The sequence below is a fragment of the Armigeres subalbatus genome, chromosome 1 (assembly GCF_024139115.2).
Source record: "Armigeres subalbatus isolate Guangzhou_Male chromosome 1, GZ_Asu_2, whole genome shotgun sequence".
Lineage (NCBI taxonomy): Eukaryota > Metazoa > Arthropoda > Insecta > Diptera > Culicidae > Armigeres > Armigeres subalbatus.
The window spans coordinates 57,159,120-57,186,271 of NC_085139.1; the positions used below are offsets into that span (position 1 = coordinate 57,159,120).

The following is a 27,152-nucleotide window of genomic DNA, read 5'->3' on the forward strand; positions in this document are numbered from 1 at the left end:
CTTTCGGGACCACTAACATCGAGGAACAAAAGGTTGTGTCCATACCTTCGACAATAGGTTCAATGATGTTTGCTGAAACCAGGCTTTCTAGTCTTTTCTCGACTATTGGTTTAACCGCCAATGGTATATTCGAGAATATGTTTCTGCAAGGTGGCCTCGTCGTGTCGTAGTGGATTCTTACAGGAGGAATGTTGAATTTCGGGAAGATCTTATCCAATGATTTTGAAGCTACGTCTCCTGCGCAGTTGAATAGTCTGTTTTGGCTCTCTAATGGCTGAATATTTACTTTGAGCCCGAGCATCAAGACGCTATACCTTGTGGCAGTTGGTCTGCTTAAAAGGGCTCGCTCTTCCTTTACTACGTAGAACTTTTCCAATAGTACCGGTCTGTTGTCCGAAATGTAGAGAGGTGCTTCAAACGTCGCAAGAACCTCAATGCTATTATTAGTCGCATAGGCCTTGAGTGGGCGATCGCTGTCTTTTTGAATGTTGAATACATTCGAACTGAACTCTGGGGTCATAATGAGCCTTTGAAACATCTCTTTTGTGAAAGTATTCACCTGGGCACCAGAGTCTATCAGGAAAATACAACCCATGCCTGCTACTTTCACCTTTATGTGTCCGTCATCATGGTCGAGAAATGTTGCTTGAATCTATTTGGCGAAATATTTCCTCGTTACTGAAATATGCAATTAAAATTTGGTTGATACTCACTCTTCGCACTAGCTCTGGTTCCGTCTGCATGCAAACCAAATTATCAATTGGCCTTTGATTGTCAATACCGCGAGCACATTCTATATTTTTGGTACGCTGGTCATCCACAATGAGAAAATCTTTCGTTTCAAGCTTCGTTGCTTTGGCCTTGCAAAGAAAAACATCATAATTGAAACACTTCTGAATGGTTATCTTGATGACACCACTTTCGGATTAGCCATTTAATTTCTTCCATTGAATCCAGTTCTTTTATTTTTTTTCTTTTTTTTTTTTTTTTTTATTTGCCCTTTTTTTAAGTTATAATCATGTATTTGATTTTTTTTTTTTTAATTCTTAAGATTAAAAGAAAATCAATAAAGCGAGAAATAAATTCAATTAACAAAAGATATCTTTAATTCAAAAGAAAGAAAACGAATTCAATTAACAACATGTTTCAAAAATGAAAGTGAAATGTCATCTTTACGCTTAAATCTTAGTTTTCAATAATATCACTCACTTTTCCTTCATTCGCCGTAGGCTCGTCTTCGATTTTCTCAAGGATTGCGATTCGCTCGGGAGATTGTTCATCAGCTTTCTTCGGTCGCTGTGCAGACTGATCTGTTTTCGTGAAACGAGCTTGACAAGCTCGTCGGATATGTCCGATTTGGCCGCAGTAGTTACACACTTTTTCCTTGGCGGTGCACTCATTTGGAGAGTGGAAAACACTTTCACAGCGCCAGCACTTTCCTGATGAACTACCTATTTTATTGCCAGCGAACTGACCGCCGGGGGGTGCCTTCCAGCCGCCTCGGAATTGCTGCATTTGCCGTTGATAGGGATGGCTACGGTTCTGATAACGATAGTTGAGGTATTGTGGACGACGCCGGAAAGAATCATTTGCCGCCGGTAGAGAAGTTTCACCATATCGATAACGGTTTTGGAATTGCGATTGATAATTTGACGGAGCACTAAGTGACGCCACTGAGGCTTGGTCCGATCGCCCTCTTTTCCGCATTACGTATTCTTCATTCAATCTTATGGACTCAATTTCCCTTACTTTATCCACGAAATCGGTGAAGGAGCCTTTCTTGCTTAGCATCTTTAAGGCAGTCGTACGCACTTCTTTTTCGCGAGCATGTTCAGCCACAGTAGCTGCAATTTCCTCGAATTCCTTATCTTCATCCCAACCACACAACCGTGCCATAGATCCAACTCTGGTTATATAGGCCAGATCTGTCTCATCGGCTTTCTGCGCCATCAGTGCTAGCTTCCTTCGCATAAGCATAATATCGGATCCAGAACCGAAATATGTTTTGAGTCTGTTCATAGCATTGGAAAAAGGCTTAGATTCAGGATCCGGATCACCTTGCTGCGTTTTTGTATTACGAAATATTTCCAACAGTTTTATACCAGCCTTGACTTTGAAGACGGTAAACATCGTATGCTCGTCTTCGATACCCGCAAGTTTCAACGAATCTATCAGGAGGTCTTTCCAAGTTTCATAGGTTTGCCTGTGAATGTCCCCATCGTCTGCAGGTTTACACTCTGGTACACTGACTGAAGCAACCGATAATTGGTTCATTGAAGACAAGAACCTAGACTGGCCCTGACTAGCTTCCGCCATACTATGCCAGTTGATTCGAGGTTCTTCCTGGTCTTGTCTTGGTACGTTTCGTGTACTAGTAAACTCATTTCCGCTCTCGAATCCCAAAGAAGAGCAATTTGTGGATCCTGCATCCTCGCCAGCATCATTTGTCAATTGCTTGTTCATTGCTGTTACTTGATTGTTTCTTCTACTCCTCTTCAGCTTCTTCGTAAGTGCCGCCGACTTTGCCTTCTCTGCCGCCAATTCTCGAGCCATTGCTTGTAACTTGCTTCTTTTTTTTGACGGCCGATTTTCTGAAACAAGAAAATTAAGCCATCATCACACTACTGTTGCCTACAATTTCATGAAAATAATTCTCATCATAGATTTAATTACACAAATGTAATGAAATGTAGCCATTTTTTTTCACATGTGAACGCCATTTTGAATTTGATCTTCCCTTTCCCTCTCAAGGAAGCGCTATTGTTGAATAAACATTCAATATGTCATAGCCAGTTTCATTTTTTTTTTCGTTGCCTCTGGCCTATTGGATCTCACGCAGTGAATCGTGACCTCTCGCACGATTCATCCATGATCCACGCGGTTTCATTTCCCTTATGAGAATCGTGACCTCTCGCACGATACATCCGCGATTCATCCGGATTTATTTCCCTTATGGGAATCGTGACCTCTCGCACGATATTCCGTGACCTCTCGCACGGGTTTTTTTTTTTTTTTTTTTTTAAGTATCCCTAGCAGGGAATCGTGACCTCTCGCACGATACATTTTTCCGAATTGTAACCTCTCACACAATATATTCCGTGACCTCTCGCACGGGTTTTTTTTTATTGTCTTTTTATCACAATATTTTCCCTTTTGGGAATCGTGACTTTTCACGATGTAAGCAATTATCTTGCCATATACTTACCCTCCGACTGCGTCATGTCGTATTCCTGACCGTACGATAGCATTTTGTTCGGATTTTTTTTTCACTAGAAGAAACGCGACTTTCGTCTTCGAAATACGAACACTGAATGACTCAGTCCTCACGCTCTCCTTATTTTCCGATCTTCTCTTCTTTTCATTTCCGGCGCAACTTTTGTTGCGTTTCGCTAAAATAAGCTAACCTGCTTTAGTAAAACGTTGTTCTCTGATTTCCCTTTACCGAAGTGAAATATTTCAAATATAACTTTACCGACTTGATATTGATTTCGTTAAGTTTTCGGCTCCGTGTATGCTTATATACTTTACGTCATTCACTTTTGTCGACATCACCTTTCGCTTTTATTTACGTTTACAATTTACGTTCGGTATACAAGTCAAGTGAAGGAATCGAGAACCTCAACAGAATTCAGGTAAGTAGAACATCAATAACATCCTATTTACTACAGAACCGTGTTTGGTTTATGTTGCTGAGCTGGCAGCAATTAACTTCGCTTTGGGGATAATTTCCAATCAGCCCGTAGACCATTATTTCATCTTCTCGGATAGTCTTAGTTCTATCGAGGCACTCCGGTCGATGAAACCTGTTAAGCACGCATCTTACTTTCTTTCAAACATAAGAGAGCAGATGCGTGTTTTGGTCGAAAGATCATTCAAGATTACCTTTGTTTGGGTCCCATCTCACTGCTCAATCTACGGCAATGAGAAGGCAGACTCGCTGGCAAAGGTGGGCGCACAGGAAGGTGAGGTTTATGATAGACAATTCTCGAGCAACGAGTTTTTCCCATTAGTCCGTCAGAGTGCTCTTCAAAGTTGGCAAAGGAATTGGACACACAATGAACTTGGACGGTGGCTATTTTCCATAGTTCCAAAAGTTTCTGGGCGAGCGTGGTTCAGAGGTGAGGACTTAAGTCGAGGCTTCATTCGCGTGATGTCGAGACTTATGTCCAATCACTATTCACTAAACGCACATCTGTACAGAATAAACCTTGTCGATAGCAACTTATGTAGGTGCGGAGCCGGTTATGATGACATCGATCACGTAGTTTGGTCCTGCTCGGAAAATGACGCCTCCAGAGAGCAATTATTGGATACCCTTGTGGCCCGAGGTAAACAACCCTTCAGGGAAGTTCGAGGTGTTTTGGGAGATCGTGATGTGGTCTATATGCAGGCCATTTATAGTTTTCTTTGTGCTTCTGATATCAAAATCTAATAGTTTGTTTCTTTCTTCAAAGTTTTTTGTTTTTGTTTAGTCTCTGCTTTCTGTTCCGTAGAGCACCATAGCTCTGCCATCCGGAAGACGCTCCCAGTCGAACCATTCCTCAAGCACGACGACACGCCACTTCGTCCCTGACGCCAAATACCCGGATGAGAAGCTGAAATTCCCTGATCCCAAATCCTTAGCCCTGTCCATCCTTAAACATTGTAAACTAACCTCGAGTCACCACGAGTACGCTGGCTTCTACCCCTCTCTTACTAACTGAAAAATTAAATGATATTGATTGTATATATCACAAAGAACCATGGCTCCGTAAAGTGTTATACACGCCTGAGCCTACCAAATAAACGAACTTGGAAAAAAAATGTAAAACTTGCCACATTGTACGGTAAATTGGGGCACGCGAAATATGTGATTTCATGATTGGTATATTTGATTGCTTATGTTTAATGTACTATCCGCAATAGCAGAATCAATTCATAGTCTAGAATCATTTATACAAACTAAAATCATTTGCCGCTTACTCTGAATACTACATCTTTCTCCTTCCCTACTCTTTCAACTTTGTAAGAATATAATTTCAACTTTATAAATATTTCATTATAAAGAAAAATCATACCCTAATTGCTTCAAAATAAATTAAAACAATTCTTAATATTGTAGTACCATCAATATCTAATTCAAAGAAGAACAAACTTGATATGTTAAGTACCGTCATATTTTTGATAAAAACTAATAATGATTGTGGGTCACATTTTAATTTTTTTTTCGGAATTCTACTTGCTCCTGCACAATTCGCAATACATTAAAAATGCCTCGGAGTCCTGCTCGGTACTCGCAAAGAGCAATCCTCTATAGAACTTGCAAACGTAGTCCTACGTCAACATTCTTTGGAGTTTTACTCACTCTGGAATAAATAAAAAAACGCCTCGGAATCCATTTGCAAAATGTATTCCTTCATAGAAGCCACAGACGTAATCCTACGTCAACATGTCTCGGAGTTCTGCTCACTCCGGAACTAACAAAATTATCTCGGAGTCCTGCTCTGCATTCGAGTGGTCTTCTATAGAATACCCAGACGAACATGTCTTGGAGTTGCATCGGAGTCCTGCTCTGCATTCGCAAAGTATACTCTTCTATAGAATACACAAACGATGTCCTACCTCAAAATGCCTTGGAGTTCTACTCGCTCCAGAATAACCAAAAATGCTTTGGAGTCTTTCACATTCGCAAAGTTTTCTCTTCCATAGAATACACAGAGGTATTCCTACGTCAAAATGCCTCGGATTTTTTACTCGCTTCGGAATGAACACAAAATGGAATAAACACAAATTTTCTCGGAGTCGTGCTCTGTATTCGCAGTGTGGTCCTCTAAAGCATACCCAGACGTAGTCCTACGTCAACATGCCTCGGAGTTCTCCTCGCTCCGGAATAAGCAAAATGCCTCGGAGTGCTTCACATTCACAAAGTGTACTCTTGTATAGAATACACAGACGTAGTCCTACGTCAATATGCTTCGGCGTTCTACTCGCTTCAGAATAAACACGAAAATGCCTCGAAGGTCGGCTCGCATTCACAAAGTGTACTCCACATAATATACAGACGTAGTCCAGCGTCAACATGTCTCGAAGTTCTACTCGGTCCGAAAAGAAACAAAAAATGTCTCGGGATCTTGCAATGCATTCGCAAAGTGTACTTCTCTATAGAATACCCAGATGCAGTCATACGTCAAAATGTCTCTGATGTTTACTCGCTCCGGAATGAGCACAAAATGCCTCGGAGTCCTGCTTTGCATTTTCAAAGTAAACTTTTTTTTGTTGAATACACATAGCCCTACTTCAACACGCATCGAAGTTTTACTCGCTCGGGAAAAAACACGAAAATTCCACCACTTAATTGTATCCTGACAGATACGTATTTCGACCTCAACAGTAAGGCCGTCTTCAGTGTCTCGTACTTGACTCGACTCGACTCGACTCGTACGAGACACTGAAGACGGCCTTACTGTTGAGGTCGAAATACGTATCTGTCAGGATACAATTAAGTGGTGGAATTCAATGGGATTGTTTAAACTCGTCTTATGACAGGTGAAAACATTCCACTAAAAAGCTCAAAATAATTTTCTTAACGAAAATTCCTCGAAGGTCTGCTTCGCATACAAATAATGTACTCTACAGACGTAATCCTACGTCAACATGCCTCGGAGTTCTACTCGCTCCGGAATGAACAAAAATTGTCTCGGACACCTGCTCTGTATTCGCAAAGTGTGGTCCTCTATAGAAAACCCAGACGTAGTCCTACGTAAACACGCCTCGGATTTCCACTCGCTCCGGAATCAACCAAAAAATGCCTCGGAGTCCTTCACATTCGCAAAGTGTACTCCTCTATCCAGCTTTTTACGCTAGCCATAAATTAACAAGGGGTGAATCAAATTTGACATATGCTGTGTACATAATTTTTAGCCTTAGTCTTAGTAGCCATGAGTTAGTTTCAGAACTGTCATTTTTCATGTATGCAAGTTATGTTGTGAACAATGCGAGCGATGTTGTAGTTAAACGAACAATCAGGAATTTGTGAGATTTTATTTCGATAAATAAGAATCTAATTGGATATTTATTTTTAGGACTTTCTATCAGTACGGGCAGACGTCCGTGTATTTCACGACATGCGCTAATCGATGTTATTTAACGGACGTTCCGAGTGATACGTATCAACGGGAGTCTCATAAGTTGTTTAAGGAAAGATATTCAACTTAAAACACAACGGGCTTGAAGATTTCTTTAAGAGTTTATGAAATAGTGTTTTGAAAATGCGATGTAAAAGTGAAATTATCTCCTATGAGATACTGAGTTCATTTGTCGAATTTTATTAATATATGCATTTTTTTTCTCTGATGAACAACCGATGATTACTAAGGGTCAAGGAGAGGATATTTTTATTCTCGTATAATAGAAAAAGGAATAATCATATAGTGATGAATACCAATTATGATTTCTGATTGCAATCAGCTGGAGACAGCTGGATAACAGCCGTGGTTCATTATCTTATCAAAATAAGTGATGGTTAAGCAAAAAATCGGGTGGCCATACGACTGACTAATTGGGAAATTACTCTGATTTCATAAATTTAGATAGGAAATATTAGGAAAAATTTGGATAGGAACTTTGAGTTTACTCTCAGATTTCTATTCGAATTGAATAAAGCAAAAATCACGTTCCTTCAGGCATTACTATACTTATGACTATAGCTCTTAGGATAGCCACCTGGCAGACCATTGTTCAATCGAATCTTATAAATGCTCTCATGTCTCCTGGACGAGTTCTCCAAAGCCAAAAAGCAGATATTTCACAACGACATAGAAGCGATGGAGTGTAACTGTTCTTTTTTTCATAGCACATGATGAATGACTGAAAATCGAGAGATTCATCCAGAAGCAAAAAAACCTTTACGACCTTCATTTTTTCCTGAAAAAAAAAACAATATTAAAAATATGTTTATGGAGAAACAATATTCCATGTTCCTGCAGCACACTCCAAACGCTAGATGACAGTTCGTTGTTTTCAAGGAAAATTTCAAAGTTACAGATTGCTAAGATCAATCCACAAAAATTATGGTGGACACACCATGTGTCAAAAGGGGTGATGCAAAGCATTATGGCATCATCGTGTAAAAAGCTGGATAGAATACACAGCCGTAGTCCTACGTCTACGGAATGAACACAAAATGTCTTGGAATCCTACTTCGCATTTGCAAAGTGGTCACAGACATAGTTCGACGTCAACATGCCTCGGAGTTCTAATCGCATTCACAAAATAAAATCCCTCGAAGACCTGCTCGCTCCAGAATAAACAAAAAAAATGCCTCGGAAACCTGCTCGTTCCGGAATAAACAAAAAAATGCCTCGGAGACCTGCTCGCTCCGGAATAAACAAAAAAAAATGCCTCGGAGACCTGCTCGCTCCGGAATAAACAAAAAAAATGCCTCGGAGACCTGCTCGCTCCGGTATCTTTTATACTATCCTCGGGAGACCTGCTTGCTCCGGGATCATGTTTTATTAAACACTCGAAGACCTGCTCGCTTCGATATTTTTTTCTATGATTTCGGAGACCTGCTCGCTCCGAAATCTACAACATGAGAGCATACTTACCATTTAGTAACTAGCACATTAATGGATGTGGCAAGCACCATTTTCATGCGCTAGTTACAAATATAAAACCAAACACTACCGACTGCGACATGTCGTATTCCAGCCGAAAACGGCTGAATGGAATCCGCCGTTGAAGAGCGGTGCGACTGTTCGTTTTAAAATTCGACAACGAACTGACGGTGCAATCTTCGTCGTTGCTACTCAACCCGATGGCGCTACCAACACCATCTCACACTGCGGTGGCAGCAATGCGCTAGCATTGCCATACCCATAGAGATCAATATTAGTGCATATACGAAATTGAGAGTTCGAATCAAGTCTAATGGAACGTACACACGGTCAAGCAGTTTGACCAACATTGACCCCACCTCTCGTTTATTCAAACATCCATAAAGTTTTACCAACAGCGGCACGAACAATCAATTTATTCGACCAACAATATCACACACGAACGACCGAAGCGCCAACTTGAGCACCAACCATCGAAAAATATATGAGGGTTTGTGCAACTTCACTACAAATGCTCAAACATGTTCGGCGAACCTTGACTCCACCCCCGGCAACTCAAACCAAAATCAAACCGTTTTAATTTTTTCCAACCGAGCCGCCAACTGTCAAATGGTTGTTCGAACAACTTCACACACGTTCGAACAAAGCAGCAACCGAAGCGTTTTCTGGGGGGCGGAGTCAATGTTCGTCGAACTGCTTGACTGGTGTGTACGTTGCATAATGTAAAACTTGCCATATTGTACGGTAAATTGGGGCACGCGAAATATGTGATTTCACGATTGGTATGTTTGATTGCTTATGTTTAATGTACTATCCGCAATAGCAGAATCAATTCATAGTCTAGAATCATTTATACAAACTAAAATCATTTGCCGCTTACTCCGAATACTACAGTACGGTCGACAAGTATTATAAATCTTAGGAAACTCAAATGATGAATTTCGTCTCAACGGGCCCTGCCTTAACTGGCCAATGTGGCGCTTCCACAACCTCCCGTCATCAAGCTCTACCATATAATGTAACCTCCCTACTCGCTCTGTTAACTCTCCAAACCTCCATTTCTCAGATTGAGAAAGGAAGTCCCTGGCAGTCACTCTATCATTTACCTCAAACCCCAGAAGTGCTTTTTCCTCCCCTCTATTACACACACTTTTTTCACTGTTAGGGACCATTAGATCGATTCGCGACCTCAGCTGTCTACCGAAAACCATCATCGAAGGACTTTTGTCGGTAGCAGGATGAATTGTTCATCTGTAGGCCATTAGTATGTTGTGCAGCTCCTTCTGAATTTCTGATCTTTATCTTGTCTTTAAAGGTTTGAACGTATCGTTCTGCTTGGCCATTTGTAGCCGGGTGATAAGGTGCGCCCATTTTATGGACGATGCCATTCTTCTTCAAAAAGTCTGCAAATTGCACAGAAGTGAACTGCGTTCCACGGTCTGTAACAAGCACAGATGGCAGACCAAAAGTGGCGAAATAATCGCGCAGTCTATCAATAGTGGTATCTGTCGTCATGTCAGGGATAATCTTAACCTCAGGCCACTTACTATAGGCATCCACAATGATGAGATAGAAAAATCCCATGAACGGACCAGCGAAATCGGCATGAATACGTTGAAACGGCTCAGCGGGTCTTTCCCAGCAGTGTGTTTGCACCTTTGGAGGGTCACTTCTTGACCTTGCACAACCAACACAATCACGCGACAGCTCAGTGATATCCCGATCGATTGACTCCCACCAACAGTAAGATCTGGCGAGGGATTTCATTCTTGAAACACCGAAATGTCCAGAGTGCAGTTCTTCAAGGACTCTTCGGCGCAGTGGACCAGGAATGTAGACTCGAATACCTTTCATTAAGCATCCACTTTGCAAGCTGTATTCACTCTGGTCAATCCCAAATCGGTGTCGCCCCTCTGTTACACGTCCTGTCTTTAGCCCCTGAATAAGATTACGGATAGATTCATCTTGGTTGGTGTATTCCGCTAGCTCTTCGACGGAAACAGGTAATGTACGAATTTGATCCAACTCAATGACGTCGACTTCTTCGATGCGCTTCTTATTAATGCTGTCCGTGACAGGTAGCCGTGACATTCCGTCAGCATTTCCATGATCCTTAGAAGGTCGATATCGTATATCATACTGACATGATTCCAGGAACACAGCGTAATGCTGCATACGCAGAGCAGATAGTGTAGGCAAACCTTTGTTTGGTGAAAAGATTTGCGCAACAGGTTTGTTGTCCGTGACCAGTACAAACTTTCGACCAAACAGAATTGGTGAAACTTTTTAACACCATAGATAATGGCATACGCCTCCCTATCCACTTGAGTATAGCTTTGCTGTGTAGAATTCAAAGTTTGTGATGCGTATTGAATAGGGCGCTCACTGCCATCCGGATACGTGTGGCTAAGTACCGCGCCAACACCATATGGTGAGGCATCTACGGCGAGAACCATAATGTCATAATGAACGAGAACTGCGTCCGACTGCATCTCTGACTTAATTCATTCAAATGCGGTTTCACAATCGCGATCCCATTCAAAAACGGTTTTATTTTTTTAGAAGAGTGTTGATTGGGTAGATTCTGGTATTAAGATCACGAATAAACCTGCCATAATAATTCACTAGACCTATGAATGCTCTGACCTCCTCGCGATTCTTTGGTCTTGGTATCTCTTGTATGGCAGAAGCCTTCTCTTTCATTTTACGGATGCCATCGAAGTCCACCACGTATCCACAATACTAGCGAAAAACTCACATTTAGAAAAATTCACACGCAGACCATGCTCAGCAAATCTTTTGAGGACTTCTTGCAACCGTGCTAGGTGAGTCTCGTCATCTGGACCTGTGACCTTCACATCGTCCAAGAAAGCAGACACGCCAGGTATACCCTGGAGAATCTGAGAAATCTCCCTTTGAAATATGGCGGGAGCAGAAGCAACTCCATACATTAGCCTAGTAGGTTGAAATAAGCCGAGGTGGGTATTCAATGTCAATAAACGCTGATCTTCAGGTCTCACGCTCATCTGCAGGTAAGCTTGAGCTAGATCTAGTTTCGAAAACTTCTTACCGCCTGCCATGTTTGCAAAAAGTTCGTCGACCGTAGGTAATGGATGTTCGTCGATCAGCAAATGCTTATTCACAGTCAATTTGTAATCTCCACATAGGCGAACTGTGATGGCATCACTGAAGTGTAAACTAGGATCTAGGTGTGTGAGGAATAGATAACAAATCTGTCAAATCAAAAGGGACAATGATAAAGCAAAATGAAATGAAAGAAAATGATAATTGTTGTGGATAATTGAATTTCTTAAAAATATTTCTCTAAAATTAAATTAAATAAAAGTGAATTGAAACAAATAAGTGAATCACGTAAGTCATGCAATTGAAACTTGTGTCTAGCATGCAATTAGAATAAAATTAAATCTAAAATCCTGAACTTATTCTCTACAGTACTAGTGGATCGCATTTGAGTCGAATCTAATAGTAATGAAATTATTATATCTGGCATAGTTCGTTATCTAGAAATAAAAAAACGGAACTATAGTAAGTAAAACAAAATTAAATAGTTATTAAAATATGTTGAAATTATAATAAAGCTTAAAATAGGTCAGGAACTAATCACAAGAGATTGACACCGTTCATAGCACGAGGTTGGCAGATAAAACTACTTCTTGTAAGTGACATTTAGAATAATAACTATATGTACAATCGACAACTAATAAAAATATATTTAGTTTTAGCTGCTAGAAAAGCTGCTTGGAAAAATATAGTGCTTCTGATATCGGTCTGAACAAATTCTAAAAAAGAAGTATAGACCATAACCTCAAAGATGACGGATGGACAAGTGGATCTCACATTAACTCCTTGCAGTGCTTGTGCACAAACGTCAGTCACTAACGAACAGATGGTGGGTTGCGATTCTTGCAAGGGTTGGTTTCATTGCCGTTGCGTCGAGGTAACGGAAGCTGAATTAGCTGAATCGAAGTGGTTCTGCTCCGCAGAGGAATGTCAAAGCCGGAGAAAAGGTTCGAAGAAAAAGACGACCGGCAAATCGAAGAAAACATCCGGAAATACCTCCGATTCCGATAGATCGAATTCTAAATTGGACCGCCCAGTTGGTCCGAATGTTTCGCGAATCATGCAGACATTGCGTGAAGAACAAAAATCCAAAGAAGAAGAGTTGCAACTGGAACGTATCATGAGGGAGAAGCGTATCGAAATGGAGCTGGTTTTCAAGAAAAAGCGTTTGGACATGGAGAGGCAGTTAAGAGAAAGAGAGATGGAATTGGAAAAAGAATTGCTGGAAGATTCACTCGCGCGGGAGAAGGACCACTTGGATCGATTGAAGCAGATGAGGCTAGAATATCAATCGCAGTTCGACGTTGTTCAACAAGAAATAAAGCATCTAAAAACGGCTGATGATGTAAACCAGCCGAGATCAGCGTGTCAAAATGTGAAGTCCACATTTTTGGGAGAATCGTCTCGAACACCATCAGTTAAGATTGATACGTTGAAAATTCCTGTCTTACATAATAAGATGCCGCTAGACGGCTACGACAGCGACGAAGATGGAAGCGATCGGTCGTCAGGAGACGAGACATCAGAGGATGAGTCAGACGAGGAGGGAACGGAATCCGATGGTACACAACCGGCGAGAAACGAGAGAGTACGGGATGGCCCTTCTAAAGCTCAGTTAGCAGCAAGAAATGGAATCACAAGAAAACTACCTTTGTTCACCGGCAGACCCGAGGAATGGCCGTTATTCATTGGAGCGTTTGAAGCATCGACGGAAGCCTGTGGGTTTAGTGATGTAGAGAACCTTGTACGCTTACAAGAAAGCCTAAAGGGTTCAGCCTTAGAAAGTGTTCGTTGTCAGCTACTACTTCCAAAATCTGTGCCAAGAGTTATTAAGAAACTGCGGCAGATGTACGGAAGACCGGAACAGCTACTCTAGTGTCATCTTGATCGGATAAGAAAACTGGACGCTCCGAAAGCAGAAAAACTTGCCAGTTATGTCCCCTTTGGCAACGCGGTGGAGCAACTGTGCGACCACCTAAAGATGGCTGGTCTGAAGCAACATATGATGAACCCTCTTCTATTGCAAGATTTGGTAGATAAGCTACCGGCTAGCGACAAGCGCGAGTGGGTGCGTTATAAGAAGAAGAAGAAGCTAGTCACATTGTGTACTCTTTCCAAATTTCTTTCGCGAATCGTAGCCGAAGCGTGTGAGGCAAACGTGTCCCTGGACCCTAAATCTGATCAGAAAACGGTAGCTTCAACTAAATGCACGAGAGGAGCATCGAAAGGCGGAGTTTATAACCACAGCATTGCCGAAAACTCAAGAAGGAACGAGGGTGCTGAGAGGCGCCAAAAGCCGTGTGTAGTCTGCCATCGTATGGACCATCGTTTGAGATATTGCGAAGATTTCAGAAAACTGTCGTCGAGCGATCGCATCAAGCTGGTAGAGCAGAAAAGGCTATGTAGAGTTTGCCTCAATGACCATGGGAATGCGGAATGCAAATTTATGCTCCGTTGCAGCGTTGGTGAATGCCAGCAGCGCCATAATCCACTTTTGCATCCCACAAGTACCACCGTCGCAATGAATACGCACGTTCATTCAAACAATTCGATTCTTTTCCGCATTCTACCTGTCGTTCTACACTGCGGACAAAAATCAGTGCACACACTCGCATTCCTGGACGAAGGGGCGTCGGTGACGCTAATTGAAAGGCATTTAGCGGATAAAATTGGCGCCAAAGGGATAAATTTACCACTGACCATCAACTGGACGTCGGATATTTCCAGAAGCGAGAACGACTCCGTATGTACAAACTTGTGGATTTCACCCCCTGGGGCGGGCGACAAGATGCTGCTGAAGGCGGTACAGACTGTGAAGGAATTATTACTTCCCTGGCAGTCATTGGAAGCTACGGAGGTTGGGAAAAGATACGCTTTTCTCCGTGATGTACCTTTCCATTCATATGCAGGTGATCGTCCCGGATTACTAATCGGATTGAACAACATCCATGTAATTGCTCCAGTAGAAACCAAGCTCGGTTCTCCTGGCGAACCAATCGCTGTTAAGTCAAGACTGGGCTGGACCGTGTATGGTCCCCAATCAAGGGAAGTATTGAGAGAATCTTTTCTGTATCATCACGAAGCAGTAAGCAATCAGAAAATTTATGATCTCATAAAAGATCATTACGCACTAGAAGAATCTGTGGGGGCGACTATTCAAGAATCCAAGGAAGAGAAAAGAGCCCGTGATATACTTGAACAAACAACGAAAAGAGTAGGAGACCGGTTTGAGACAGGACTCCTATGGAAAACGGAACGTCGTCTGGAACATCTGGAACGTCGTTTAGAAAAAACGCCCGATCTGTACGAGAATGTTAAGCAACAAGTAGTCGAGTATCTCCAGAAGGGGTATGCGCATGTGGCAACCGCGGAAGAATTGGCTAAAATGGATCGTCGCAAAATGTGGTATTTGCCTCTAAATGTGATTCTAAACACGAAAAAGCCCGGCAAAGTTCGTTTAGTATGGGACGCCGCCGCACGAGTAGACGGCGTTTCATTGAATTCACAGTTGCTCAAAGGACCTGACATGCTCACTTCGCTAACTGCTGTCGTGTGCCGTTTTCGAGAGCGACCAATCGCTTTCGGTGCAGACATTCGTGAGATGTACCACCAACTGAAAATACGCAAGGAGGATAAATCGGAACAGCTATTTGTTTTTCGGAGGAACCGAACGGAAAAACCGGACGTCTATATAATGGACGTGGCCACATTCGGCGCCTCTAGTTCTCCCTGTTCGGCGCAGTTCGTTAAGAACCTAAACGCCCATGAGTTCATGCATGAGTATCCTGACGCAGCGAAGGCAATCGTCGAAAGCCACTATGACGATGATTATTTCGACAGCGTGAATTCCGTGGAAGAAGCCATTCAGCGAGCAAAGGACGTTACGTACGTACATGCTAGAGGAGGATTTCAGATAAGGAATTGGGTTTCCAACGCAGAGGAAGTGCTTCGAAGTCTCGGTGAGCAGAAGTCCTTGACGGAAGTTAGTCTGAGCCAGGACAAAATCACAGAATCAGAGCGTGTCTTGGGAATCATATGGAACACTTGTAACGACACCTTGTCATTCTCTACAAATCATCGTCAGGATCTAGGAAGATTTCTCTGTGGTACAGAAAGACCAACGAAGCGAGTGGTCCTGAGTTGTGTTATGGGGCTTTTCGACTCTCAAGGCATGCTTTCTCACTTCACGGTACATGGAAAACTTATTGTTCAAAACCTTTGGCGGCTGGGCTATGAATGGGACGAAGCTATTGATGACGGAAGTTGGTCCGAATGGAAGCGCTGGACCGAGTTATTGCCAGTTGTTGCAGAAATACAAATCCCACGCGCGTATTTTGGTGAACTTCGTTCGGATGAAATCGATTCGCTGGAGCTACACGTGTTTACTGATGCAAGTGAGCATGCTTATGGAACTGTAGCGTACTTCAGAGCAGTTGTAAATGGGACCTACAAATGTGCATTGGTGATGTCGCGCTCTAAAGTAGCACCGTTGAAAAGACAATCCATCCCTCGCTTGGAGTTAATGGCGGCAGTTCTTGGAGCAAGGCTCACACGCACGATTGAGTCAAATCATTCCATACCAGTCAATAGCCGCTTTCTCTGGACAGATTCACAAACTGTTTTAAGCTGGATACGTTCGGATCAACATAAATATAAACAATTTGTAGCATTTCGTATAGGGGAGATTCATGAGTTAACTAACTTAATGGATTGGCGCTGGATACCGAGCAGACAAAATATAGCCGACGCATTGACCAAATGGGGTCAAGGCCCCTCCCTCGACGCTAATGGACCGTGGTTTGCCGGTCCACGTTTCCTGCACGAACCTGAAGAATGTTGGCCAATTAATATGGCACCACCAATCAACATAAGCGAAGAAATGCGAGCTCACCTTTTGTTCCACAATGTAAACTCGTCAGCAGAACACTTGATACACGTTAATTCCATGTCGCGCTGGACTCGTATCGTGAGAGCAACAACTTACGTGCTCCGTTTTGCTGAAAATTGTCGTCGTAAGTTGAGAGGAGAACCAATATGGACTGTAATAGCTACTGGAAATCAAGCAATGGCTATACAAGCTCATCAAAAAACTGTTTGCTGTCCTTTACAACAGGAAGAATTTCAGAAAGCAGAAGCTGTGTTATGGAGGCAGGCTCAGGGGAATGGGTTTCCCGACGAAGTCTGTATCTTGAAGAAGAATCAAACACAATCAGGAAGAGCGGCGTTGAGAATCGAGAAATCAAGTTTGTTGTATAAATTTACTCCCGTCATGGACGAAAGTGGCGTGATCCGTGTGGGAGGCAGATTGGAAAGGGCTTCTTTTCTTCCGTTCGACACTAAATTTCCAATTATTCTACCCAAAGATGACATCATCACGAATAGGCTAGTACAATATGATCACGAAAAGTTCGGCCACGCTAACCGTGAGACGGTTTTTAACGAACTAAGACAACGTTTCTACGTTCCAAATTTGCGATCAGTGATCCTCAAAATAATGAAGAATTGTACTTGGTGCCAGGTTTACAAGTGCTTTCCACAAACTCCAAAGGAAGCTCCATTACCCGTTCCACGAGTGACTGCTAAACTGCGTCCATTCAGTTCAGTCGGCGTAGATTACCTGGGGCCGATTGAAGTGACTGTCGGGCGCAGAAAAGAAAAGAGATATGTTGCGGTGTTTACCTGTTTGGCTATTCGAGCCATCCATTTAGAGGTGGTCCATAGTTTGACCACACAAGCATGTCTCATAGCGATTCGTCGATTCTGCTGTAGAAGAGGCGTTCCAGAAGAATTCGTGTCAGACAACGCCACGAACTTTAAAGCTGCCAGTAAAGAGTTGATAAAGTCCATTCACGACAATTGCGCAAACTGTGTCATTAGCGCCAGGACCAAATGGACCTTCATACCTCCGGGAACTCCGCATATGGGAGGGGCCTAGGAAAGAATGGTCCGATCAGTAAAAGAAGCTCTACGAGCTTTCGAAGATGGAAGAAAGGTAACCGACGAAGTACTTAGTACAACTTTATCAGAAGCCGAGGACATGATAAATTCTCGTCCTCTTACCTATGTCCCTCAAGAATCAGCTGAAGTGGAAGCTGTATCGCCGAACCATTTTCTACGAGGTACAGTACGATCCGAAGATATGTATGTCGCAGGAGTTACCGACCTTGCACAAGCTTTGCGCGATGTCTACAAAAGGTCCCAATATCTAGCAGACTTTTTGTGAGCTCGATGGTCGAAGGAATATCTACCATCTATAAACCATCGAACCAAGTGGTTTGAAGACAAAAACGAGTGGGTGGCTTAGTGTTTGTAGTGGAAGGACGGGTTCGGAAGAACTGGATCAGGAGAATTGTCGAGCAGATATTTCCAGGATCATATGGACGGATCCGGCAAGTCCGTGTAAAAACCTCTGTATGTGTCTTTAAACAACTTCAACTACAAACCTGGCTGTGTTGTAGATTAGAGATGGTGAATCCGGAATGGCCGGGGGATCCACACCGGAGTTAAGGCCGAGGGAATGTGATGGCACCACTGAAGTGTAAACTAGGATCTAGGTGTGTGGATGATAAATCTGTCAAATCAAAAGGGACAATTGTAAACCAAAATGAAATGAAAGAAAATGATAGTTGTTGTGGATAATTGAATTTCTTAAAAATATTTCTCTAAAATTAAATTAAATAAAAGTGAATTGAAACAAATAAGTGAATCACGTAAGTCATGCAATTGAAACTTGTGTCTAGCATGCAATTAGAATAAAATTAAATCTAAAATCCTGAACTTATTCTCTACAGTACTAGTGGATCGCATTTGAGTCGAATCTAATAGTAATGAAATTATTATATCTGGCATAGTTCGTTATCTAGAAATAAAAAAACGGAACTTAGTAAGTAAAACAAAATTAAATAGTTATTAAAATATGTTGAAATTAAAATAAAGCTTAAAATAGGTCAGGAACTAATCACAAGAGATTGACACCGTTCATAGCACGAGGTTGGCAGATAAAACTACTTCTTGTAAGTGACATTTAGAATAATAACTATTTGTACAATCGACAACTAATAAAAATATATTTAGTTTTAGCTGCTAGAAAAGCTGCTTGGAAAAATATAGTGCTTCTGATATCGGTCTGAACAGCGAACCTTGTTAGCCGACTTCATCACTGGTACTACTGGAATACCCCACTCGCTATTATTAACTTTAATCAAAATCCCATTTTCAACCATTTCGTTTATTTCTTGTTCAACGGTATCACGAATAGAGAAAGGAAGAGTACGAGATTTCAGAAACACAGGATTCGAGTTGGGTTTTAGAGTAAGACTAGCTTGTATTTTTGTCATCTTGCCAACAGTACTATCCAAAACAGAGGGAAACTGATCAATAAGAAACTTCACTTGCTCAGAAAGTGGTGTATGCAATGCAATTCGATCGACCGAACTTACTGAGCTAGACATCACATTATTCCAGTTCAGCTGTAGAGCACGCATCCACTCTCTGCCGAGTAGAGGATGCCGGTTTGAATCAACGACGAATAACCGCAATGTTTGCATTTTGTCTTTATGCATCACTTGAGCGTTAGGGGTACCGAACACATGTATTTGGTTTCTGCAATAGCTACGCAGCTTCAAGTCAGTTTTGCAGAGCGGAATATTCTTGAAATATTTATCCCTGTCAGTAGCACTCACCAAAGACACTAATGACCCACTATCCACTTCAAATTTGATCATCGAATTATTAACTGTAAGCCGTACGTAGATCTTAGACATAGTTTTATTATCGTGATTCACCTTACAATTACAAACGTCAATGACGCAGATCTCATCGATCATTTCTTCTCCCGATTCAGAATCAGATTTTTCCCCCTCTTCGACCAAATGTCTTTTGTATTTTCTTTGGATGTTACCTTTCCTGCCTTTGCACTCCTCTGGCAAACTGAGGCAAACCCGTTGCAAATGCCCCTTCTTTTTGCAATAACCGCAGACAGTTTCTTTGTGTCGACAGACATTTGCAAGGTGTGCCTCACTGCCGCAACGGTAACATGATTTATTAGTATTGTTAGTTACCTTGGTCACAACTGATTTATGCTGTTGAGCTGCGCTGTCCATCAAGTTGAGATCGTGCATTTTCCGGTTGAGAACCTCTGCACCTTCGCCGGAGGCCTCTATCGACAACGAAATCGGCTTCGCCTTCTCGAATGTCAACTCCTTTTCCTCGATTAGACGGGTTCTGATACGATGGTTACGAAGCCCAAACACGAGTTGGTTTCGCAAAGCTTCCTGTAGATAATCGCCAAACTTGCAGTGCTTTGCTTCACGTTGCAATGCCGTAATGAACTCGGCAACCGATTCGCCTGCCACCTGGGTTCGAGCTCTGAACTTCCACAATTCCACCATTTCGAGAGGCTCTGGATCATAGTACGCCGCAAGTACACCAACGATTTGTTCATAAGTTTGATCTTCTGGTTCTTCGGGAGACAAATTATCTGCAAGGATGTTGTACGTCTCCGAACCCATGTAATGTAGTAGTACACTTTGCTTGTCGTCGTCATTCACACCGAACAGTCGCATTGCTCCTTCCAGTCGTTTCACCCAACGACACCATTTGGTTTTTGATTTGTCAAACGGTTCGAACGTAAATGTTGGTCGTCTATCAGCACCGGCAGCAATGGCCGCAACCGCAGCAGCAAGATTATCCTGATCGACCATCGTTAACACTCAGGTATCTGGCAACCCCAATCCTATCCACTACGTTTGACAATAGCCAACATCTTTGAGTTTCCCATTGTTCTATTTAAATTGGGTTTCCCACTGACAATTCTATTTTGTAAACAAACCAATATTCCGAAGTGATTTTTTCCAAATAGACGTAATTATTTTTCATCATTTTTCAAGAACTTGTGCGAAAGTATGAATGCGAGGTGTATTCCAACAAGAATATTGATGTCTTTAATAAATTTTCATAGTTCAATCGGCACCAAGCGCTCTACTTCGCCAAAATATCATGATATTCAAAATACATTTTCAATGGCAGGTTTCAACGATTATGATTACGCCTTCGTATCAAATTAATCGATGATTTTGATGCTGGCATCAGAAACATGGCCGCTTCGCAGACCCCTGTTAACACCAGTCAGCACTCCGTCAACAGCAGAAGAGAAAACACACACACCAACAGGAAAAAAAACGTCTGGATAATCTGAACAGCAGCTACATAACCTCACTTCCACGTTGAATCGAATTTCATCACGGTTGGCCCCGAAGTATAACGCTGGCCTCAATCGGCTGATCCGCCGATTAATTTTCTTCTCGGGTTCTATCGTCGCCAAACTGTCGTAATTCAGACCAGGGAATTCAAGACGGATAAATAACGCGTGTTATTGCTTCGACTGGTACAATGGAATTAATCTTTATTTGACATGACATGTATGACATTGTATGACATATAGATATGAGGGATAATAGACTGGCAAATAGATCAAGGTAGTTCTATATCCCTGAGCTTGTGTGTTACACGCAAAAAAAACTATTTTAAAATACTATATATAATAGCCCTGTTTGTCTGTCCGGTGACTAGCCAACCAGACGCAGCACGCGGGGAAATTCTCACAAAAAAATAAAATATTTCACACTTTAATTCTTTTTCACTTTCAGATGCAGAAAACAAAACCAGTGACACCCTTAGACAACCAGACACAGCATTTGATGAAAAAAAAATCACAGACAACAGACGTTGAAAATTTTGATTGAAAAAAAACACTTGCCACGGGCGCTACAGCGTCCATAAATAAACTAGTCAATAATATTTAACATAAATTCAACAAGAATCTCGCTTTGTTACGGCGGTAATAAGAATTATTGTTGTTTCAACAATCCAGTATTGTTGTTTTCAAAAGAGCTTGGTAAGCTTGAATTTCGAAAAGCTTTTTTGAAAGCTTCGATCGATAAAAATAGTATTGTTGATTCAATAAGAGATCTATGTTTGAATCAAACGTCATATTTTTTAAAATAAATGGACTTTCTTTTTGTTTTATTTTGAAGGATTTTATTAATTATACTTATAAATTTATGTTTCCCATAGAAATGTTTATTAAAGACCTCGTTTTTCTTTATAACTTCATGGTATCATCGTTAATTTTTTTCACAAACCGCTTTAATTTCATATTTCCACCTCTGTGCCATGGGAATAGGGAGAGAACCAGCAACTGAAATAAAATATTTATTTTTAATTTCGAATATGGAATATAATGCAAATTATTCATTTGCTTGATTAACTAAATATTTAACTTACCTTTTTCGCACACACTAAATGAAATTCGTATTTGATTCAGATCCTCCATGTATTTATATAGTCATAGTTTTATATGTCCTGCCACTAAAAAATAGCATCTTCAGATCGTCGGATTGCTGAAATGGTAAAAAGCAACAAACAGATTAAAACAGATTTTCTTGCAATGATAAAAATATGGAAAACATACCTTGATGTATGGCAAATATTGCTCATAATCGCTTGAAAATTTTCTAAAATTCAGTTATTGAATTTCTAAATATGACGTTTTACGATTGTTTACAATTACACTACAATCAAGCTAAACACTTCAGAATGCCTACATTTTTTTAAACATATATATTGTATCATATGTGGTAACGAGCCTGGAAAAACAAAGAGACGCAATACTCCTACCTTTAACAACCTTGTGCTCGATTGGAACAACTGATTTGACAGCAAATGCGCTGTTCCAATTTTGACACTTCATCTCTTTGTTATGAGTGCAGCCTCTTTAATATGTGGGTCTTCTGTGTTTGGTTAGACTGCTCCAGAACGAGAATATGTTCAATTTGGATGTTTTGCAATCGTTGTCTAATCTTGAAATCTTCGTAAATTCATCATAGTTCATCATAGTAAAAAATACTTCATAGCAGCCTTGTCCATATTGGGAAATGGAATAATACCCAAGTAACTACCAAGCATTAGTTAAAGCATCTAATCAATAAAAAACCATCAGATGCATAAATGAATGGCATTAGATCAGTTTTACCGATGTAAAGATGCATTGATTCATCAACTGTCAGGCAACGATACACTACTTCAGCATTACGAATGCAGCGATACATTACCTATGCTTTATTTCAACATAACGAAGTAATTAGGCATTATTTCGGTCGTAAAAGGACCTTTCCCACTTTAAGTCAACTTTAATTGCTGTATTATTTGCAAACATATATAGCCTCATGGTTACTTGGGTAGTATACGTTTGAGAATTGACTAAATGAACCGTTTAGTGACGCTGAAGTCCAAAACAAAGTTAATCCACTTAGTAGTGATACTAATTATATTCTGTTCTATTCACAACTCATAACATTCAAAACTAAAGTCCTAATCGTGATCTCTATTTTTAAAATGGAAAACCAAAACTAAAAAAGTGCTGATAGAGTGAACCGGCCTGAAAAATTGGCTTGATGTTGCTTCAAAATCGGGCGAATGTTAGAACAATCTTGACAAAGAGCACTTTTTTGACTTTTGTTTCAATTCAAATAAAATATATTTAGAAAACCAGGATCGATCAAATTTGTGAAAATTGGGAGTGTTTCAGTAGAAAGCAGTGATTAAAAATGAAGTGTAAGGTAAAAAGACTATACCTCCTGCACTTAGTCTGCGCTGATAAATTGTTTTATAGTGATAAAATTTCGAATATACTACCACTGAAACAACGCATGCAACTATTTAACTTATACCTCATTTTTATTAAATTATCTGTTGCTACTTCATATCAATGAAACCACTATAAAAAATCCACATCTACCTGCTCAGGATGTTATCAAATGTATGAATTGAAATCACTTGAGCTTTCTCAAAAAGCTCATTTCTAATAGTATTGTTGAAACAATAATACTTCGTTATTGATATTATGTTAACAAATCTTGTTAGAACAATAAATTTTGTCGTATTTTCAATCAAATGTAAACATTTAAAAACAACAATCTATTTTTTTATTTCAATGTAACCAGTTTTCTGTCCGTGTCGCTGGTTGGACGGCCACATTTGCCCTCCGAGGAATAACCCTGACCGAGGAATAACCCTCCTTAATTCGGCGTACAAAACTATGTCCCGTATTCTGTTCAACAGATTGAGACCGCTTGAAGAGTCCTTCGTCGGCGAATACCAAGCAGGTTTTCGGGAGGGCCGATCAACGACGGATCAAATGTTCACCCTGAGACAGATCCTTGATAAATTCCGGGAGTACAACTTGCAGACACATCATCTGTTTATTGATTTCAAGGCGGCGTACGATTCAGTGAAACGGAATGAATTATGGCAAATTATGCTTGAACATGGTTTTCCAGCGAAACTGATACGGCTGATTCGTATAATGTTGGACGGATCGAAATCAAGTGTAAGGGCTGCGGATGAAATATCGACGTCATTTGTTACCTTAGATGGATTAAAGCAGGGTGATGCACTCTTGAATCTACTGTTCAATATAGCGCTCGAGGGAGCGATTAGGAGAGCTGGTGTGTAAAGAAGCGGTACCATTATCACAAAATCACATATGCTCCTGGGATTTGCGGACGATATCGATATTATTGGAATTGATCGTGGAAGAGGCTTTTGTTCCTTTTAAGAGGGAGACAACGAGGATTGGACTCACGATCAATACCAGCAAAACGAAGTACATGCACACAAAAAAAAATTGTTGGTGAAATTAAAAAAACGTTGGTAAAATTAAGAAAATTAGTTAGTGATTTTCAGTAGAATGTACATATATGATTGTTAAATCTACCAATGCAAAAATTTTTGCCTCGGCAAGAACTTTGACAAGAGGAATGTTATTAAAATAACATTTTCCTCTCAAAATAAATGGTAAATATTACATTAGTATCAACTAGTGGTACTTTCAAAATAACAATTGTGTTTCTTCTCAATTTTACATGCAAATTTAAAATTTAGTTTTGCTAAAATAAAAACATTCAAAATTCATTATTTTATTTCCATTTTTTATATTTTTGATCGTTTTGCAATCAGCATGGTTTGTATATTCTAAATAATGTACCGCAGGGTCGCGTTTGAAGGTGATAGCGGTCAACTTCTCTTTTTGCAGCCATTTTTCGGTGTTCCGGCGGGATTTTGCCGCGGATGTTTTATCCTCTTAATGAAATTTCCAGAGTCCAGCTGTGCTGTTCCAACATCTACGACGATCAATATAAATAGAAGAAAAGACTTTACATAGTTTTCGCAAAGAAAATAGCTTGAAAACAATTACCTGTGGATCCATTTACTTCGTCGAAGGAGCAGCACTTGCTTTTTCTTTGAAACGGAGAGATTTTTCAAGTCCAGCCATTGACAGCTTGTATAGTTGCCAGATTATTTCTGTTTGTATTGCCAAATATTAATGAAAAGTTGATTTAAGATTATTTCATCTCTCATTTGAAAAATTTTCGCTTTCAAAGCTACAATGTTTTGATGATGGAAAAACTTTCAAATAGAATGTTTTGTATTCACAATAAAACTTTCGTTGCTCAAAATTACTAGAAACGAACTACTTTCAAAACGAAAGTGCGATATTCTCAGAAACACAATTTTATTTCTCTCTGTGTGGTCGCTCGCATTCAACGTGGGTTCATTAGTAGTGGTGGTAGCGAAATGGTGCTGGATGGTGAAAAATTTGAAGTGGTAGAAGAATTTGTGTTTCTTGGAACATTAGTGACGTGCGATAACGATGTTACCCGCGAGGTGAAAAGGCGTATTGCAGCTGCAAATAGGGCTTATTACGGACTTCGTAACCAGCTTAAGTCCCGTAGTCTGCAAACGAAAACAAAACTCGCGCTGTATACCACTCTGATTCTTCCGGTGGCTTTATACGGCCATGAGACATGGACGTTAAAGGAGGCTGATCGGAGTGTTTGAGCGTAAGGTGCTGCGGACAATACTCGGCAGTAAACAGGAGAACGGTATCTGGCGGCGTCGCATGAATCACGAATTGTACCAGGTGTATAAAGGGCTGGATATTATTAAGCTTATACAACACGGCAGACTACGGTGGGCTGGTCACGTTGTTCGTATGCCGGAAGAACGACAAGCGAAGATAATATTTAGTAGAGAACCCGGAAGAGGCCGCAGGCTTCGTGGAAGGCCGCGTACACGATGGCTTTTTGCAGTTGAAGAGGACATTGAGCGCCCAATGTTCAGGGCGACTGGAAGCGATTGGCCAAGGATTGAGTCCAGTGGAGTGGGATACTCCATTCGGCGTAGGTTCATCGAAGAGCTGTAGCCCATCAAGTATCAAGTATCAAGTAAGTATTGTTCTATGTGACTATGTCCCATCACTATTTCAATATTATCAATTTTTTGCACTTGGCATTTATTATGAAATTCAATAGTGATCAACAGCGTTTTAGTCTCTGTCGAATGCAACTTGTTGCAAGAAAATCGGTTAAGAGTTACGTAGGGTTTCATACGATATATAAATATACATACGTTTGTTGAAGTCACGTTGAAAGTTAATTATTTATGATTTGCAACTACGGTTGCTGTATCACATTTCAGAATTTGATTAAAGTTACGAACTAGCGAAATTCTTGTGCGCGAGGGCCTGGAATTCAAATAATAGAATTATTTTGGAGGTGTCGTGATACGTGATGACCGTAAGCTATTTCTAACATTAGGGTAAATGATGTATCTTGGACAAGCGCAGGACATTCATTAGAAAATATATCGAGATTGAATAGTATAAAACAATTGAAAACCACTACGTTCATCCAAATACATAACCTATGATTAGTCTTGTGTCTCCATTGCCCAATTTTTGAGTAAATTTCGTTTACTAGGTGTAACCTGTGATATACTGCGAACTGAAATATTTTCTTTTTGAACATCAAATATATAATTTCGATATGGAAAATGCATATATTTTGGACAGAGTCATTTTCTCCTAATTTAAAAATGGCCACCTACAGATCTAATTGGTATGACTTACCTACACGTATCCACATTCATTTGAATGCATTTATTTGCTTACTTGCATAGATTCAACCAGAAATTAACATTGTTTTGCAATCTTATCGATATCATTGAAAACAGCCTGAATGTTGGCAATTAATGGTTCATCCATGTACTATACATAGGTTGACCAATAAATGTCTGATGAATAAAAACATAACTTCATTTTGGTCACTCCTTTTTCATCCGTCTCAAGTTCATGTTAAGCGATTGGAATATGTTAGTATTTCAATTATAATCAAACTTTGGCCGCAGGACCTCAAGATTGTCGTTTGAACCGATTTAAACGTGTTTCAGGTGCATGTTACGAAGAGTCCTATAATGCATGTTCTCCTGCATACTGGCGTCCAGCAGGCACTTTGGTAGATAGCTTTACATTTTAGATAATTTTAAAGATAAATAATAGTTGATTTGTGAATTCTCATCAGGAGCCGCTAGAGTTGAGGTAAAATTATGCAATGATCATACTTTCGATAAAAAATTTCC

The 27,152-nt window shown here is 40.6% G+C and overlaps 3 protein-coding genes across 3 annotated transcripts in view; 1 reads left to right on the forward strand and 2 right to left on the reverse strand.

Moving 5' to 3' along the window:
- Nucleotides 1-27,152, reverse strand: part of LOC134225871 (uncharacterized) — a 346,329-nt gene that overhangs the window by 37,472 nt on the left and 281,705 nt on the right. The gene's annotated exons all lie outside the window — the stretch shown is intronic.
- LOC134201877 (uncharacterized) lies at nucleotides 1,037-3,366 on the reverse strand. The gene is made up of 2 exons (XM_062679766.1): nucleotides 3,206-3,366; nucleotides 1,037-2,591 (listed from the first exon to the last, which is right to left on the reverse strand). The coding sequence occupies exons 1-2, from the start codon at nucleotides 3,246-3,248 to the stop codon at nucleotides 1,186-1,188; spliced, it is 1,449 nt and encodes a 482-aa protein (XP_062535750.1). The 5' UTR covers nucleotides 3,249-3,366; the 3' UTR covers nucleotides 1,037-1,185.
- LOC134206187 (uncharacterized) lies at nucleotides 13,657-17,610 on the forward strand. Its single transcript, XM_062681877.1, has 2 exons — nucleotides 13,657-16,069; nucleotides 17,039-17,610. The coding sequence occupies exons 1-2, from the start codon at nucleotides 13,657-13,659 to the stop codon at nucleotides 17,608-17,610; spliced, it is 2,985 nt and encodes a 994-aa protein (XP_062537861.1).